General features: G+C 47.5%; 2 protein-coding genes across 4 annotated transcripts; one reads left to right on the forward strand and one right to left on the reverse strand.

Moving 5' to 3' along the window:
- Positions 1-376: 376 nt before the first annotated feature.
- On the forward strand, positions 377-8014 carry LOC310670901 (zinc finger protein RFP-like). 3 transcript variants are annotated; one of them, XR_014507642.1, is made up of 5 exons: positions 563-1402; positions 2745-2767; positions 4124-4242; positions 7369-7545; positions 7858-8014. XR_014507642.1 is itself a non-coding variant. In XM_083426750.1 (4 exons), the coding sequence occupies exons 1-4, from the start codon at positions 995-997 to the stop codon at positions 7476-7478; spliced, it is 660 nt and encodes a 219-aa protein (XP_083282876.1). In that variant the 5' UTR covers positions 377-994; the 3' UTR covers positions 7479-8014. The 3 variants fall into 3 exon arrangements, 2 of the variants coding, with proteins under 2 accessions (XP_083282876.1, XP_083282877.1); XM_083426750.1 differs by having other exon boundaries at positions 377-1402; positions 7369-8014; XM_083426751.1 differs by lacking the exons at positions 7369-7545; positions 7858-8014 and adding an exon at positions 4788-4950 and having other exon boundaries at positions 559-1402; positions 4124-4374.
- Positions 8015-8528: 514 nt separating this feature from the next.
- On the reverse strand, positions 8529-16367 carry LOC310670287 (uncharacterized protein). The gene is made up of 5 exons (XM_083425381.1): positions 16192-16367; positions 14983-15489; positions 12451-13208; positions 12049-12133; positions 8529-10582 (listed from the first exon to the last, which is right to left on the reverse strand). The coding sequence occupies exons 2-5, from the start codon at positions 15476-15478 to the stop codon at positions 9891-9893; spliced, it is 2031 nt and encodes a 676-aa protein (XP_083281507.1). The 5' UTR covers positions 15479-15489; positions 16192-16367; the 3' UTR covers positions 8529-9890.
- Between the last annotated feature and the right edge of the window lie 26 nt (positions 16368-16393).

A 16393-nucleotide genomic window follows, 5' to 3' on the forward strand; every position in this document is an offset into this window, starting at 1 on the left:
GGGACTCGGTTGGCGTCCCTCCAGGGGTTAATGTTGCCAGCCTTCATGTCATGTTTGCAGATACAGTGGTACCTCGGGTTACATACGCTTCAGGTTACAGACTCCACTAACCCAGAAATAGTACCCGCTTTATCACTACCCGAAGGAGTCTCAAAGCAGCTAACATTCTCCTTTCCCTTCCTCCCCCACAACAAACACTCTGTGAGGTGAGTGGGGCTGAGAGACTTCAAAGAAGTGTGACTGGCCCAAGGTCAACCAGCAGCTGCATGTGGAGGAGCGGGGAAGCGAACCCGGTTCACCAGATTACGAGTCTATCACTCTTAACCACTACACCACACTGGCTCTCCTAACCCAGACTCTGCTAACCCAGAAATAGTACCTCGGGTTAAGAACCTTGCTTCAGGATGAAAACAGAAATCTTGCTCCGGCGGTGCAGTGGCGGCAGCGGGAGGCCCCATTTGCTAAAGTGGTGCTTCAGGTTAAGAACAGTTTCAGGTTAAGAACGGACTTCCGGAACGAATTAAGTACATAACCCGAGGTACCGCTGTATCTTTGTAACACAGAGGAAGTCTGCCAGTGGGCCTGGTGTCTGAAGCCAGCTCCCAGCCAGATCAGATCCCAGAGCAGAGCAGGGGACATAAGATGTCTATGCCAGGAGAAGAAGGCAGTCACCGTTAAGCTCTTCTTTCTTGAAGCAGAAGCTGCTCCCCTACAATGTCAATGATTTCCGTTCTCATATTCATTCATAAAATGATTTACACATCACCCCCTCAAGGCAGCACACTGAAAGTGTACACAGGCATTAAAAGCAATGCAAAACAATCAAGGCTGCTTGAGACAATGCTAAGCAGCTGTGCAGGCCTGCCAGGATATAAACAGCAACAGCCAATCGGGTCAGTTCTGAGATGCTGAGTCATTTGCAGGCAGGGAAACTCCCAGAAGCTGAAAACTGAGAAGGCGAAAGTCAGCTGTGCCTTCACTGTGAGGCAGAGCCATGGCTGGTTCTGGGGGTCCCGTCCGGGATCTCTGTGCTGAAGCCACCTGTCCCATCTGCCTGGATTTCTTCAAGGATCCAGTGACCACTGCGTGTGGGCACGATTTCTGCCAAGGCTGCTTGAGCCGGTACTCTGGGGTCGTGGGCTCACAGCCTTCCTGCCCTCAGCGCAGAAATGCAGTTCAGCCAAGGAGTCTCGCCCCCAATCGGAAACTGGCTAACTTTGTAGAAATAACCAAGAAGCTCAGCCTTCAAGAGGGGAGGAGGGGAGTGTGTGAGAAGCACCAGGAGCCCCTGAAGCTCTTCTGCAAGGAGGACCAAACCCCCATCTGTGTGGTGTGCGACAGGTCCAGGGAGCATGAAAACCACAAAGTGGTCCCTCTGGAGGAGGCTTCCAGGCAGTTTAAGGTAGGAAATCACTCTGAAATCTTAAAAGGGCAATGAATAGCTGTGGATTTTTCTTGGGACATTTTCTGCAGTTTCACCCAGCGAGTCATTATCCAGTGCAAATTAGGCTAATTGTATGGGTACCGCTTGGGGACGCAGGTGGCGCTGTGGGTAAAAGCCTCAGCACCTAGGGCTTGCCGATCGGAAGGTCGGCGGTTCGAATCCCCGCGGCGGGGTGCGCTCCCGTTGTTCGGTCCCAGAGCCTGCCAACCTAGCAGTTCGAAAGCACTCCCGGGTGCAAGTAGATAAATAGGGACCGCTTACTAGCGGGAAGGTAAACGGCGTTTCCGTGTGTGGCTCTGGCTCGCCAGATGCAGCTTGTCATGCTGGCCACGTGACCCGGAAGTGTCTCCGGACAGCGCTGCCCCCCGGCCTCTTGAGTGAGATGGGCGCACAACCCTAGAGTCTGTCAAGACTGGCCCGTACGGATAGGGGTACCTTTACCTTTACCTTTATGGGTACCGCTTACATGTTGTTTAATGAAGCAATTAGCAGCTGAGGAGATGCCTGGGGGCTGTTGAGTGGCAGGTGGGTGAGTTGAATTCTTTCTCTTCCATGGTGCCATAGCAAACTTTCTCTGAAATGGTAAGGGGTAATGGGCTGAAATTTGGGGGTGGCTATTTGGGACAGTGCCCTAGAAGGACTAACCTGCAGGTCTAGTTATGTGTGAACTGCACAATGAAAAGTGTGCTGAAGTTAAGTTTTTTGCACACAGAATTGGATGTGAATGTTATGCAGAATGGCATACAAACATGTATGAGAAATTCATGTAATAATGCTAATTTATTTTATTTTATTTTTTCTTATACTTTTAATTAAATTTTCTGTTTTACATTTTAGAATATTTATTTAAATAACCTTAAAATATTCATTTCATTTCATTTGTACCCCACCCATCTGGCTGGGTTTCCCCAGCCACTCTGGCTTCCAACAGGATATTAAAAACACAATAAAAGGTCAAACATTAAAATCTTCCCTAAACAGGGCTAGCTTCCCTTCTCTTTCCATGGTGCATTTTGCATAACGTAAATCCCTGCATATTTTACATAAACATAATGCCAATTGCGTTTTGGTTTGTTGTTTTTTTTTAGTTCTCTGTTAAAATTAAACTGATATGGAAATGTGGGGAACTGAAGGAAACTGACAGAAATTAAAACTGACTGGTTCACCCATCCCTATCCCGGACCCTGGTGTGGGCTAGGGTGACTGTCAAGAATGCATCCATTCCAGGGTCTGAGCGGTCTTCATACTGGAGCCTGTGGTACGCAGTGAATTCCCTTCTTTCTCTCTTTCCCTCCTCTAGGATGTGAGAGGCACCTTGCAGAGGTAAGTGGATCCTGTTCATTTGTATTAGCATCGCTCCACAAGGCCAGGAATGGTCCAGGACCCCAGTACATGTAGCCTGGTCCTCCGGTGGCTCCTGGGGGAGAGACAGCAGACATCCACACCCAACAGCATTTCACAGGTAAACATAAGGCCCCCTCTTTTCATCTTGCAGCAACCCAATTCTCTATGCAAAGACTGGGGCCAGATCACTCCCTACACCCCCCCCCCCCCGTGTGCATGGCTGGATAATCTTCTCTGCCTCTTGTACATCATACTGTGGTACCTCAGGTTAAGTACTTAATTCGTTCCGGAGGTCCTTTCTTAACCTGAAACTGTTTTTAACCTGAAGCACCACTTTAGCTAATGGGGCCTCCCATTGCTGCTGCGCCGCCGGAGCACGATTTATGTTCTCATCCTGAAGCAAAGTTCTTAACCTGAAGCGTTTGTAACCTGAAGCATATGTAACCTGAGGTACCACTGTATTCTTTTAATCTAGGATAGTTCCAAACATCTGTACAAATAGATATTCCCAGTCTCCTTTTCCTACTCATATTGAAATACTGCCCCTCAATGAGGTCAAACTTAGATTCACAAAATGTTTAGGCTGGTATGCATCCCTCTGCATCCCCCAGAAAAAAGCACTGGATATACCTAAGGTATAATCAAGGCAAAGATGGATTTTGGCATCCAAATGGAAGAGGGCGGAGACAGCCAGAGCATAGCTGTGTCCTTGGGCAGGAAGTGCTAGTTCCCATCTTCCTGACCAGCCCCTCAGCAGTGGCAAGGCTGACTTATTGTTGGCTGGACCGCCTGTCCGTCTCACCAGGTCACCTTCTCCTAATGTGTCACAGGCGTATTGGGAAAGGCCCCTGACTGAAGAGCAGGCAGAGAAGTAGCCACCCCACTTCCTCTGCTCTCAGGACACACCTTGCTGCCTCTGTCCCTGCACTGAGAACCTGCTGTACCTCTTTCACTAAAGGCTATTGTGCGGGAGAGAGAACAGGACTCCTATTTGGGGGACATGCCAGAGTCTCTGTGGGTGTGGGGTCCTAGGGGATGCCCATTAGTTTCTTCTCCATTGTTCCCTGCAATGGAACTCTTGGCATGACTGATTCTATTTCTACATTTGAGGAGATGTAAGTGAAGAGGCTCAGAGACCTGGGGTTGCTGATTTGGCCTTCAGATGTCTGGTGTTGGAGTCCATCGTAAGGAGGAATCTCCTCCCCTCTGTGCCTCCATCCCTCTGTGCTTGCCTCCCCCTCCCTCTCGGCTTTCTAAAGTTTCCTTCCTCCTATCAATTCCTTTATTTTGTTGTACTTTGGATTTGAGTGGGTTACCTTTGGTTTTTCCAAACAGCGGTGAGAAAATGGAGACATCTGAGAATCCACTGGCTCTCCCACCAGAGCCAAGGAGCAGGGCCTTGGAATACTATGTTGTATATCCCGTTCTAGATGTTAACATGGATCAGTTCAAAGGTAATGAAGTATGGCCGCAAGGGTTTTATGGTGGACATTGTATAAGTCGAAACCATGAAGTCTTATTGACTTCAATTGGTTCTTGCCACAGACAGCGGTAGCACCAGCAGAATTACCTTTGAAATATGGATAGTGAAATATACTCAGAGTCGCAAAGTGATTTCATGCTCTTTATTCAGCTCATAGTGGTGAGGAGGAATGAATGCCAGTCCCCTCAAAGTATCTGCTTTATATACATTATTTACACAATGGGCTGCACATGATTGGCTAATTCCGGAATTCTACTGTAAGCCAATCAGGCTGTGGATTCACTTCTATCTGGAGCATGATTGGGTGGTTCCTGCCAACCAATCATACTGCTGCATTGTTCTAGGACCAATCAGACTGCTGCATTCTGAATCCTATTGTTCTAGGACCAATCAGACTGCTGCCTTTTGGATCCTATTGTTCTAGGACCAATCAGACTGCTGCAGTTTGGATCCTATTCAACTCAGTACATAACAGATAGAATCATAGAATTGTAGAGTTGGAAGGGGCCCTGAGAGTCATCTAGTTCAAGCCCCCGCAATGTAGGAATCTCAACTAAAACATGCATGGCAGATGGCCATCCAACCTCTGCTTATAAACCTCCAAGGAAGGAGAGTCTACCACCTCCCAAGGGAGGCCTTTCCACTGTCAAACAGCTCTTACCCTCAGAAAGTTCTTCCTGATGTTTAGTCAGAATCTCCTTTCTTGTAAAGAAAGGTGGACAAAGCTGTTGCACCTTCTCTTCCAGCCAGGCAACCATGCTCTCCCCAGAGAGGCTCGCTTGGCACCTTCCTTGCATATCTTTAAAGGGGTCCCTGACCATTAGGTCCAGTCGTGACCGACTCTGGGGTTGCGGCGCTCATCTCACTTTATTGGCCAAGGGAGCTGGCGTACAGCTTCTGGGTTATGTGGCCAGCATGACTAAGCTGCTTCTGGCAAACCAGAGCAGCACACGGAAACGCCGTTTACCTTCCCGCCGGAGTGGTACCTATTTATCTACTTGCACTCTGACATGCTTTTGAACTGCTAGGTTGGCAGGAGCAGGGAAGCTCACCCCGTCGTGGGGATTCGAACCGCCGACCTTCTGATCAGCAAGCCCTAGGCTCTGTGGTTTAACCCACAGCACCACCCACATCCCTACATATCTTTAGGCACCAGTTAAAAACATTCCTCTCCTCCCAGGCCTTTGACGGTCTCTTGAACTAAGAGGGGGTGGGCAGGCTATTGCTTTTGTTTGTTACCTTGTTATGTAGTTTTGTGTGGATGCTGCGGGTTGCGAACGTGATCCGTGCGGGAGGCACGTTCGCAACCCGCAGCGTCCGCAACCTGCACACGTGTCTGCGCACGCTCGGGTTGCGATTTGGCACATCTGCGCATGTGCGAGTGCCGAAACCCAGAAATAACCCATTCCAGTACTTCTAGGTTTTGGTGCGTCTGTAACCCAAAAACATGCAACCTGAAGCGTCTGTTACCGGAGGTATGACTGTATTGTAAACCACCCTGTGGTCCTCAGACGAAGGGCAATGTAGAAATTTTAATCATCAACCAACAACTTCCCCTTGTTGCAGGTGTAGCTTCCTACATGCTCAGGCAGGAAAACAAAAATGCCTCAGGTTTTGCAGTAGCAGCTCCCTCACCATTCATATCTTTTGCATCTACATAAACTGTGACACAGCCCTCTGGGTCCCTTGCAAATGCCCTTGTTTGTTAGCCCTGTTCACAAGCTGCTGGTTGCGAGGTCCCAGAGACTGAGGACAGCCATGTAGACCTGAGGCCTGTTAACTCCACTCCTAACAGAGTCAGTTGCTTGCTTCCTCCTCCGGCCTCTCTTCCTTTCAGCAGCAGCCCATCCACCTGAGATCATGCTGAAATATACTCGGAGTCGAGTGTGGATTTCATGCTCTTTATTCAGCTCAGAGTAGTGAGGAATGGAAGTTTCCCCGAAATGTCTGCTTTATATACATGATTTACACAATGGGCCCCACGTGATGGGCTAATTCTGGGGTTCTCCTGTAGGCCAATCAGGTTGCAGATTCACTTCCACCCGGAGTTGGATTGGGTGGCTCCTGCGGACCAATCAGACTGCTGCACTTTGGATCCTATTTTTCTAGGACCAATCAGACTGCTGCATTCTGGATTCTATTGTTCTACGACCAATCAGACTGCTGCATTCTGAATCCTACATAACACATGCACGGCATGAAAATGCAAGCAGGCCTCCAAACAAGCAACCTATGTTAATTCAAAAGATGCATGCTCTCTTTGTTCTGTTTCTTCTAGCAATCTCTCACCAGTCACTGCACCTGCAGCTCTGTTTACTAGCCCTCTTCTCAGTCAAGCTACCCCTATCCAAATACTAATGCCCCATATGCACGGTCAGACTAAGGCACTGATGGCGGTGTTGGCTTTAGGAAGAAATGGTGATTGTGACAAATAAAGGCACCTTTAAATCTTAACTGTATTTAATTCCACCCCTGTCACTACCTCTTCCTCAGTATTTCTGTATGAGCTGCCTGGGAAATCTCCTCTCTTGCCCCCATCCATTCCCACTCTGCTTCACTATATACAAAAGCTTCATCAACATTTTTCTGGGTGGTTTTGCTTTTTGTGAAGGGTGCCTGGATTGACAGGGGGGCATAAAAAATAAACCTGCTTCAAAACACTGAACAAAGAAGATATTACGTCTTGAGAAGGAGGGGAGTGTCCCAATCCTGACATCAATGCATGAATGGGCTCATCCAGACTTCCTTTTGTGCTTTGTTTATAGGCATAGGTCTGAGCACTTTCTTTCTTTTTGCCCAGGTGCTTTCCCTGCAAAAACTCACTTTTCACCGCTGAATTGGAGCAAATGGCAATCTTCCCAAATTGCCATTTGTTCTGACTCATCCTTAAACAGCAGGTTTTCCTGGGGAAAGTAGTGGTGGATGAGTGTTTAGATCCACAGCTTTAAAATGCAGGATTGTGCCTAGAAAGTGTAGGGCAAAAGACAAGTGTGGATCAACCCAAAGACCCTGAGGTGTTTCCTTGGATCAAGACCTCTGCCTCTGACTCTCGCCCGATTCTGACTCTCTTCTCATTTCCTCACCTTCTCCCCAACAGCAAACAGTCACTCTGGATCCAGACACAGCCCATCTCATTCTCATCTTGTCAGAGGATCTTCAAAGTGTGAGATATGGAGCCAAACTGCAAGACTTGCCCAGCAATCCTGAGAGATTCGGCCACCGTCCTTCTGTGATGGGATGTGAAGGATTCACAGCAGGCAGACATTTCTGGGAGGTTGTTGGGGCAAGTGAGGAAGGATGGGCTGTGGGGGTTGCTAGGAAGTCTGTGAGGAGGAAGAACTACTTCCCCTTAAGTCCTGAGGGAGGGATCTGGGCTGTGGGGAGATGGGAAGGAGAGTACAGGGCCTGCAACCCCCCTGACTACTCTCTTCTGCCCCTGAGTGGGGAGCCCAGGAAGATCCGAGTGGCTCTGAACTATGAAGGGAGGGAGGTATCTTTTTTCGAGGCTGACACAGGAGCCCATCTCTACACGTTCTCAGGAGCCTCCTTCTCTGGACAGACACTCTTCCCTTTCTTTTTTCTTCAGAGAAATGAAACCCACCTTAGGATCTCCTGAGAAAAACAAATCTGCCTCACGGGCCTGGTTGGGAGCTGGAGCCGAGAAATATCAGTATATAACCAACATATTTATTCATCACTAGCCACCAAGAATCATAACATACAAAAAAAAAAGTGAATAAAAAGGGGACTACTGTTGTGTTGTGGAATAATCTTATGAAACATAGAGGTTCCTTGTTGAAAAGGGAGGTGCCCTCTGTACATGCTCAGGCCTTTTATTTCTGAGGCTCAAAGTTCCTAAGTAAAATTTTCCTCGTCACATCCTTTCCCACCCCTCAGCCTTTTTCAACCCACTTTTAACACCTAGGTTTTTATTTATTCCCTGCACAGTCCTGTCAACCCGGACGGGGTGGTGGGTGGGGTTGTGAATATTGACCGCTTTGGGAGCTCCCATAAAAACATGTTTACAAAGAGCCGAAGCAGAGTTTTTTAAATACCTCCCCCCAAAGCTTTTCTCTTGGGTATTATAGGGACAGAACTACCTAAAACTTGTCATGTATGTGACTACAGTGGCAAAAATGTTACTTGTCCAAAAATTAAAAGAAGAAGTTCCAGCAAAGGAAGAATGGATACAAAAACTTATGGAATATGCTGAAATGGTGAAACTTACCCGAAGAATAAGAAATCAAGATAACAATCTTTTTACAAAAGAATGGAAATGGTTTATTGAATATTTACAGATAAAAACATTGGCAGGATTATTGTAATAACCTGCAGCTTCATAAGAGTATACATTTAAAGAAGATGAATAAGTGAACAAATTGAAGTTAATTTGGATATGCAGAAGATATTAAAAATACATTTAAGGAGCCGCAGAAAGTGGGGGAAGGAAGTCAAGTTTTGAAATTTCAAAATGATTGTAAAATCAGTTAAATGTATATATCTGAAGTGTGTGTGTGTCTGAAAAGTAATAATAATAATAATAAAATTATAATATAGCTGGAGCAGGGATGGGGGACTCTTTGCTGACTGAGGGCAGCGTTCTGTTCTGGGTCAGGGCCAGAGGAAAAAGTGGACAGAGCAACAGATGTGAATTTTACCTTTGTACAGCTGGGCAGTTGCTACACACATTCCCAATCCCACAAAAGGCAGTGATGGCCACCAACCAGGATGGCTTTAACATTTAACGTCTCACATCAAATATAACTGATCTGTAGAAAGGACTTTATGATCTGAACGCAGAGAGCCAGTGTGGTGTAGTGGTTAAGAGTGGTAGTCTCGTAATCTGGGGAATCGAGTTTGCGTCTCCTCTCCACCACATGCAGCTGCTGGGTGACCTTGGGCCAGTCACACTTCTTTGAAGTCTCTCAGCCCCACTCACCTCACAGAGTGTTTGTTGTGGGGGAGGAAGGGAAAGGAGAATGTTAGCCGCTTTGAGACTCCTTCGGGTAGTGATAAAGCGGGATATCAAATCCAAACTCTTCTTCTTCTCTTCTTCAGAGGCGATGTATGTACTTATGTAACCCAAAAATATTTAATAAAAACAATTTGTTTAAAGAAGAAGGTTAGGCAATTCCATTAGCGGCCTATTCATGGCTATTAGCAACAACTGAAGTATTTTGGAGGCAGTATGCTGCTGTATACGCAATTACTGGGAATCACAAGTGGGGAGACAGCACTCTTGCACCCGGGAGCTTGAGGGCTCCCAGCCCCCCACCGCCTAAAAGGAACGCTTTCCCTAAGTTTCGCCCCTGTGAGAACAGGGATGTCTTTGGCCCAATCTAGCAGGGTTTTCCCCCATCTCATTAAAGCACCCCCCCTTCCTGACCTGGGGAGTTGCAGTCCCAAAAAATATCCGTAGGGCAGCAGGTTTGGGGAGGTTGCTCTAAGGAGCTTAGGGCAGCACACAGTGTTCCACCACTGCCCATTTGAGCCTCACACCAACCCTACGAGGTAGACCAGGCAGAGTGTCACCCCAGTCCCAGCCTGACACTCCAGTCATGGATGTCCAGTCAAATCCCCCATTATGAACATGTCTATGACCTGGTGTGCATGAATATATTATGTTTTTTGAAGTCCAGCATTAGAAGGGAAGCCTTCCCCAAAGTCAGAGCACTCAAAGGACTTCTCCCGCACATGGGTCCCGTTGTGGGTGATGAGAGAGTCCTTCCGGCAGAAGCTTTTCCCGCAGACGGCGCATCTGTAGGGCTTCTCTCCCGAGTGGATCCTCTCATGCCTCACGAGCTGCTGCCTCCGGCTGAAGCTTTTCCCGCAGTCCCGGCACTCGTGGGGCTTCTCCCCCATGTGGATTCTCTTGTGTGTGGTAAGGTTTCCTTTCTGGGTGAAGCTTTTCCCGCACTCGGAGCATTTATGCGGCTTCTCGCCTGTGTGGATTCTCTCGTGAATCACCAGGTGAGCGCTGTTGTTGCAGATTTTGCCGCAGTAGGCGCATTCATACATCTTCTGGGCTTTCTTGGGAAGGTCCGCTCTCGGAGGGCAGCTTTTCTCGCTCCTGCTGCCTGTTTTCTCTCCCACAACTTTCAAAAGGCCCTTTGGGGAGGGACAGCAATTGAAACCTTTGTTATACGGGAAAGCTCGGCCTTCTGTCTCCTCTGGCTGTTCTGAGGGGCACATCTGTCTCCCTGGTGCCTCTTCTAGCTCCTCCAGATCCCCTTGGGCTCCTGTCAATGGCATCCCATCAACTTTCTTGGGTCTTTCCAAGCCAAAGTCCATCCAAATGTGCCCATCAGCTTCTGGAACAGAGAATTAAGGACACGAGTCATATACCCTCTACAGTTCTATAATTCTAAATAATCAATGATGTGGTTTTGCCCATATGTATTGTGTTTCCTTTGCACTGAAACGAACAGGGTGGAATAACATTAAAAGGTAAAGGTACCCCTGCCCGTACGGGCCAGTCTTGACAGACTCTAGGGTTGTGCACCCATCTCACTCAAGAGGCCGGGGGCCAGCGCTGTCCGGAGACACTTCCGGGTCACGTGGCCAGCGTGACATCGCTGCTCTGGCGAGCCAGAGCCGCACACGGAAACGCCATTTACCTTCCCGCTAGTAAGCGGTCCCTATTTATCTACTTGCACCCAGGAGTGCTTTCGAACTGCTAGGTTGGCAGACGCTGGGACCGAGCAACGGGAGCGCACCCCGCTGCAGGGATTCGAACCGCCAACCTTTCAATTGGCAAGCCCTAGGCACTGAGGCTTTTACCCACAGCGCCACCCGTGTCCCTATAACATTAATGGCAACCTAATTTATAACATTAATGGCAACCTAATTTATGTAATATATGTAATTTCAGCACAGAGGGAAGTGAGACAAATAATGTAGTTTTTGGCAGGAGGCAAACTGTAGCAGAACAGAAAGGGCACCGCATACGACAAATACAGCGGAAATAGAAAAAAAAATGTTTTCCCGTTCTTAATTGCTACCTAACTGCAGTCATTCCATTAGGAATCCTGAACTGTTTTTATCCAACCTGGTAGCTATAAGAAACATAGCTGTAAGAACAAAAACCTAGCCCTGTGCTTCTGCCCCTTTTCCCTTTCATCTCAAGTATTTTTGTTATGTTATATTGTTTTGACTGATTTATTATACTTTTACTGTATCTTACTTGTGTATTAATGTAACATTCATGACTTGGGAATCTTTGGCCCCAAATCAGTGTATGAATAATTGTCTGGTTTTATAATTTTATGATGCTTTAACATTTATATTACACATCATCATAATAGTAGTCATTTTTTTTTTTTTTTTGGTTGCTGGTTTAGAAATATTCCTACAAATATATAAATAAAACATAGCATGTATTTTAGACTATGAGGGCAGTGACGATCTGTAAGCTGTTCTGGAAACCAATTCCCAGTGCATCCCAAGGTACAAATGCTTAAAATAATTACATTGACAATTACCGTATTGGCCTGAATATAAGCCTCACTTTTTTTCCAAATTCTGACCGTGAAAGCCGTGACCGGCTTAAATTCGCAACCTTACAAAAATGGGCTTTTACGATATTGCTGCTGAAACAGACATACTGTAAAACGGAATAGGTGTGAGTGCCTGCAGAATTTTAAGAGAGCGGCTTATACTCGGGTGTTGTCTTTTTTCCTCTCCCTCCCTTGAATTTTAAAGGTACAGCTTATATTCGGGTGTGGCTTATATTCAGGCCAATACGGTAATAAACCTTTACCCAGCAAGCTGGCCTCACCATCCTCCTCTGGCTTGACCTCCATAGGCAAAGGCGACTCCTTGGCATTGGACTCCACAGCCGCCTCGTCCAAAGGCCCCTGTACCTGGAACAAGAAATGAATGGTTTTGTGATGCCACTACTTGGAAACCTGGGGAGCCATTTCCTTTGAGGGCAAGCTCCTCTCCCCCTTTTGCTTGCACTTTTTCTTAAGGGGAGAGACGACAGAGCCTGAATTGAAGGGGAAAAGGTGCGGCAGGGACACCAGCTTCCCTGGCTACCAGTGAAGGCCAACAACCTGGGGACAGCTCCAGTCTGCCTCTCCTCTCTGGCTTTACCTCTCTAGAAGACCAAGATATAAAGGGGTCTATTGAGATGGAGGAACAGAACTCCTGGCAATTTAGCCACACTGAGTACCCTCACCTTTCGTCCCGGCACCTTGACCTCACGCAGCCTCAGCAAGAAATCCTCTGCCAGAGCCACCGCTCGGGCGCAGGTCTCGGGGCCCCGTTCTCTCACCCAGCTCTGCATTTCCGGAGGCAGGATGGCCAGGAACTGCTCCAAGATCACCAGATCCAGAATCTGCTCTTTGGTGTGTGCATCTGGTGCCAGCCACCGGTGGCAAAGTTCACGGAGTCGGCTCAAGCCCTCTCGGGGGCCCCCAGCCTCCTTGTAGCCAAACCGCCGGAAGCGCCAGCAACGCAACTCCAAACTGGCGGTGTCTTCCTCATCCAGAACCTCTTCCTTCACTTTCACAGAAGGATCCAGCCTTTGACTGGCCTCATTGGACTCTCTGAGTAGGCCTGGCAAGGGTTGGGCCATGCGCTCCCCTCCAGGCCACCAGATGGTATCCATAATGGCCTTGACAGAGGCCTGGAAGTCCTCAGCATCATCCTTTGACCAGAGCTGAGACAGACGTGGGCTTTGCTGCCCCCATTCCGACTGAGGAGACGGCATCCTCCTCAGGAACTCCTGCCACTGGGTCTCCCAGTGCTGTTGAAGCGCCTCATCTGGTTCCTTTTTAATTTGTGGTGGGGCTGTCCTGGTCAGAAGCTCCTGGACGGTCCCAACCTGAACAACACAAAGATCTTGTCCTCCTGCCTCCAATTCTTCTTTGGCCTCAGGGCCCGCTAAGCCCAGTTCTTCCATTTTGCTTGGTTCTGAAAATTTCTTCTCAAGTTCTGAAAGCAAGCAAACAAAAAGGGAGTGTGTGAAGTAGTCCTTGCTTCTGACCTGTCCTGAATCTACTGCCCATCACTTTCGTTGAAGGAACCCAAATTATTATCGATTTATTTTGTTTGAACTGATATCCCACCCTTCCTCTACAAGGAGCCAGGACAGCAAACACATTCACAGGGATGCATTCTAAAAACAGTTACAGGTAAAAAACATCTCCAATCACTTTCACACCACAGCCCCTCCAAGTGTCAGTCTTTTCAGCTGCATTAACTACAAACACCAAAATCTGGGATCCCCTCAAAACTGGTGTCAATGTCATTTTGCAGTGAAAACCCCGCATTTTGCAGCGCCCCATGGAGTAACTGATATTTCAAAATGGGGTTTGTCTTGGCAAATGTTTTGCAGCAACCCCCCACATTTTGCAGTGCCCCACAAATGGAGCAATTGACACTCAAACCTGGGGGTCATGGAGTCACCAAAAACCATAGCTGTCAATTTACGGATTTGAAAATAAGGGACCAGCAGCCTCGAAAATAAGGGATCAGCCTCGAAAATAAGGGATCAGCTGTCAAAATAAGGGATTTTCCAAGCACGGGTATGTTCAACTTCTGAGCCCCTCCAAGCCAAAGGCAGAAAGCCCAGCCAGCAGCCAAACAAAGCCTCAAGCAGTGGTTCCCACAGCGCAGCAACCCAACAAAGGGGATGCAGCAAGGAAAACCACCGTCACCTCTCCGCTGGGAAGCGCTGAGCAAAGGCAAGTGCCCAGGCAACGCAGCCGATTTCATCAGCACAAGGCATGCAAGCTCCGCCCCCCAGTCGTTCTTAGGCTCCTTATTGGGTGAGCAACACAGCCAAGCAACGCAGTTGGAGCCTCCCTCCTCCCTGGCCAGGAGCGAGGGAGGGAGAGGAGCTGCTTCCTTTGAAACCCAGGGAATTTAAGGGACAGCATCAATAAGGGACAGCAGCGGGACACAGCGCTGGGATAAGGGACTTTCCCGCCAAATAAGGGACGGTTGACAGCTATGCCAAAAACCCAGCCTTGTCCGATTCACTCCAAACTGGCACCAAACTTTGGTAAAAGTTTTGCAGCAAAAACCTCGCAAAAAAAATAATCTTGCAGGTGAGTTCCCTTCAGAGCTTTGCACTTTGCTACCTGCAAGACATTACCTGCAGGCAGATGACTAGGTTCAGGATCACCAAATGTCATACTGGCATCTGAATACTGGTGACAAAGAGCAGTTGCTGACATATTTTCATTTGCCTTTTTAAAAAAGCTCTCTCTCTCTTGCAACTCCAGATTCAGGTAGGTAGCTGTGTTGGTCTGATGAAGTCGAAATATATATATAAAAAAATATATATAAAAAATTTCCAGTAGCACCTTAGAGACCAACTAAGTTTGTTCCAAGTATACGTTTTTGTGTGCATGCACACAAAAGCTTATACCCAGAACAAACTTAGTTGGTCTCTAGGGTGCTACTGGACAATTATTATTTTATATATATATCTTGCAACTCCAGACAGTTTTCTTTTCAGGTTTGGTTGATGCTTATCATTGAAGCGCCCCTTGTAAGAACGTTGCATTACTACTGGGCCTTCTGCTGGAGGCATTGATTTAATGCATCCGATTAATTGTGACTTGCAAAACGAGCATTCTCCTGTCGCTTTCAAATATTGTTGTGCCCGGTCTGACACAGAGACCTTACCTCCCCTACATCTTACCTTACACGGCAATTCCAAATGAGACCACACATGAATATTTAGCTTGTGAGTCCATACCTATATTGTAGGTTCGAATGGAGTTCTCTCTCCTGCTCCTGTATGTCAAATCTTCTGGTGAAATCTCAGCCCATTCCTCTGTAGAAAATGTGACTGTGGATTTCTTTCTGTCCAGAGTTTCATCAACAATTTTTTGATTGCACAAAAAGTACTCCTCCTCCTCCTCCTCGCTTTCCTCAGTGCTTCCATCCATATTGTGGTCTCTGAACTCATCAGAGGATAAAGTTGATGAATGCTCATGATTTCCCCGGTCAGAAGCAACAGGTTCCGTACAAATTCCCAAGGTCTGGTAGACCTCATAGCGACCCCTGAGGACAGCTAGGTACAGATTGTATGCAGAAATGTTGATTTTCTTCTTTGCAAGTTTCTCACTAAGTCTTCTCCAAACCATGTGGTTTCTTCCAGAAATTTTTCCATTCTCCTGCACTATTGCTTCCCTTTCTTCAACAAGCAAAGGGGTCACCTCAGAAATAGGAAGCGTGCTCTGTCTTGGCATTATTTAATGAACTATGGGAAATATATGAGAAACACATTTCATAAAATTTATACACCGCTTTATGATTTTTTAAAAGAAAAAAAACCCCTCAAAGCTAAAGTAAGCCTTTTCCCAATCTTTAACCTCCTGAGTTTTTTGTTTTTTTTTATTCTAACCGTTTTTGGACTCCCTTTAAAGCCTCTTGACGACCACGGGAAACCTAAAGTAAACCCCGCAACACACAAGATTCTTTCTGCGTTTTGATGGTCTAAATTCTCTGCAATAAGAGTTAAATGCAACAACTGCCCTTTTATGTACAAGTGAATTGGTCAGTCTGGAGTTGCCCTTGGGGACTGAACCTATGACCTTCTGAATGCCAAGCAGATGCCCTTTCCACCCAGCCACAGCTCTTCCCGGGGCTAGGCAGAGGGGCAGGCCTTGGGGGGCCAGCTGGACAGACAAACTTCGAGTTAGGGGCAGACATGGGGGAAGCTGGGATCTCTAGATGGTGCTGGGCTACAGCCCCCATCCTCCCTAGCTATGTTGCCTGCGCTGACTGGGGGCTGATGGGAGCTGGGAGCCCAACATCTGAAGGGCCACAGATTTCACCCACCCACCACCCCCTAACCCAGAGCGCGTGCTTGGGGACGTCTGCCTTCTGCCCTGCAAAGCACCAGATCTTTCCTCTTTCCTCTGATCTCTTCCCTTTCTTTCACCCCCCTGCAACCACTCACCTCTTTCCAGCCTCTGTCTCTGCTGCAGCTTCTCCCTTGCAGGAGATCCCAGAGATCCACCCAAGTTTAGACCATGCAAAAGGCTGCTTCTCCTTATTATTATTATTAATTATTATTATCCAGCCATAGAGAAGCAGCGGCAGGAAAAGGAAGGGAGCGCCGATAAATAAATCGGGGTCCCTCTAGGAATCTCAGCTCAGTC

The sequence above is a fragment of the Podarcis tiliguerta genome, assembly GCF_965153285.1.
Source record: "Podarcis tiliguerta genome assembly, chromosome: 2".
NCBI classification, from domain to species: Eukaryota; Metazoa; Chordata; class Lepidosauria; order Squamata; family Lacertidae; genus Podarcis; species Podarcis tiliguerta.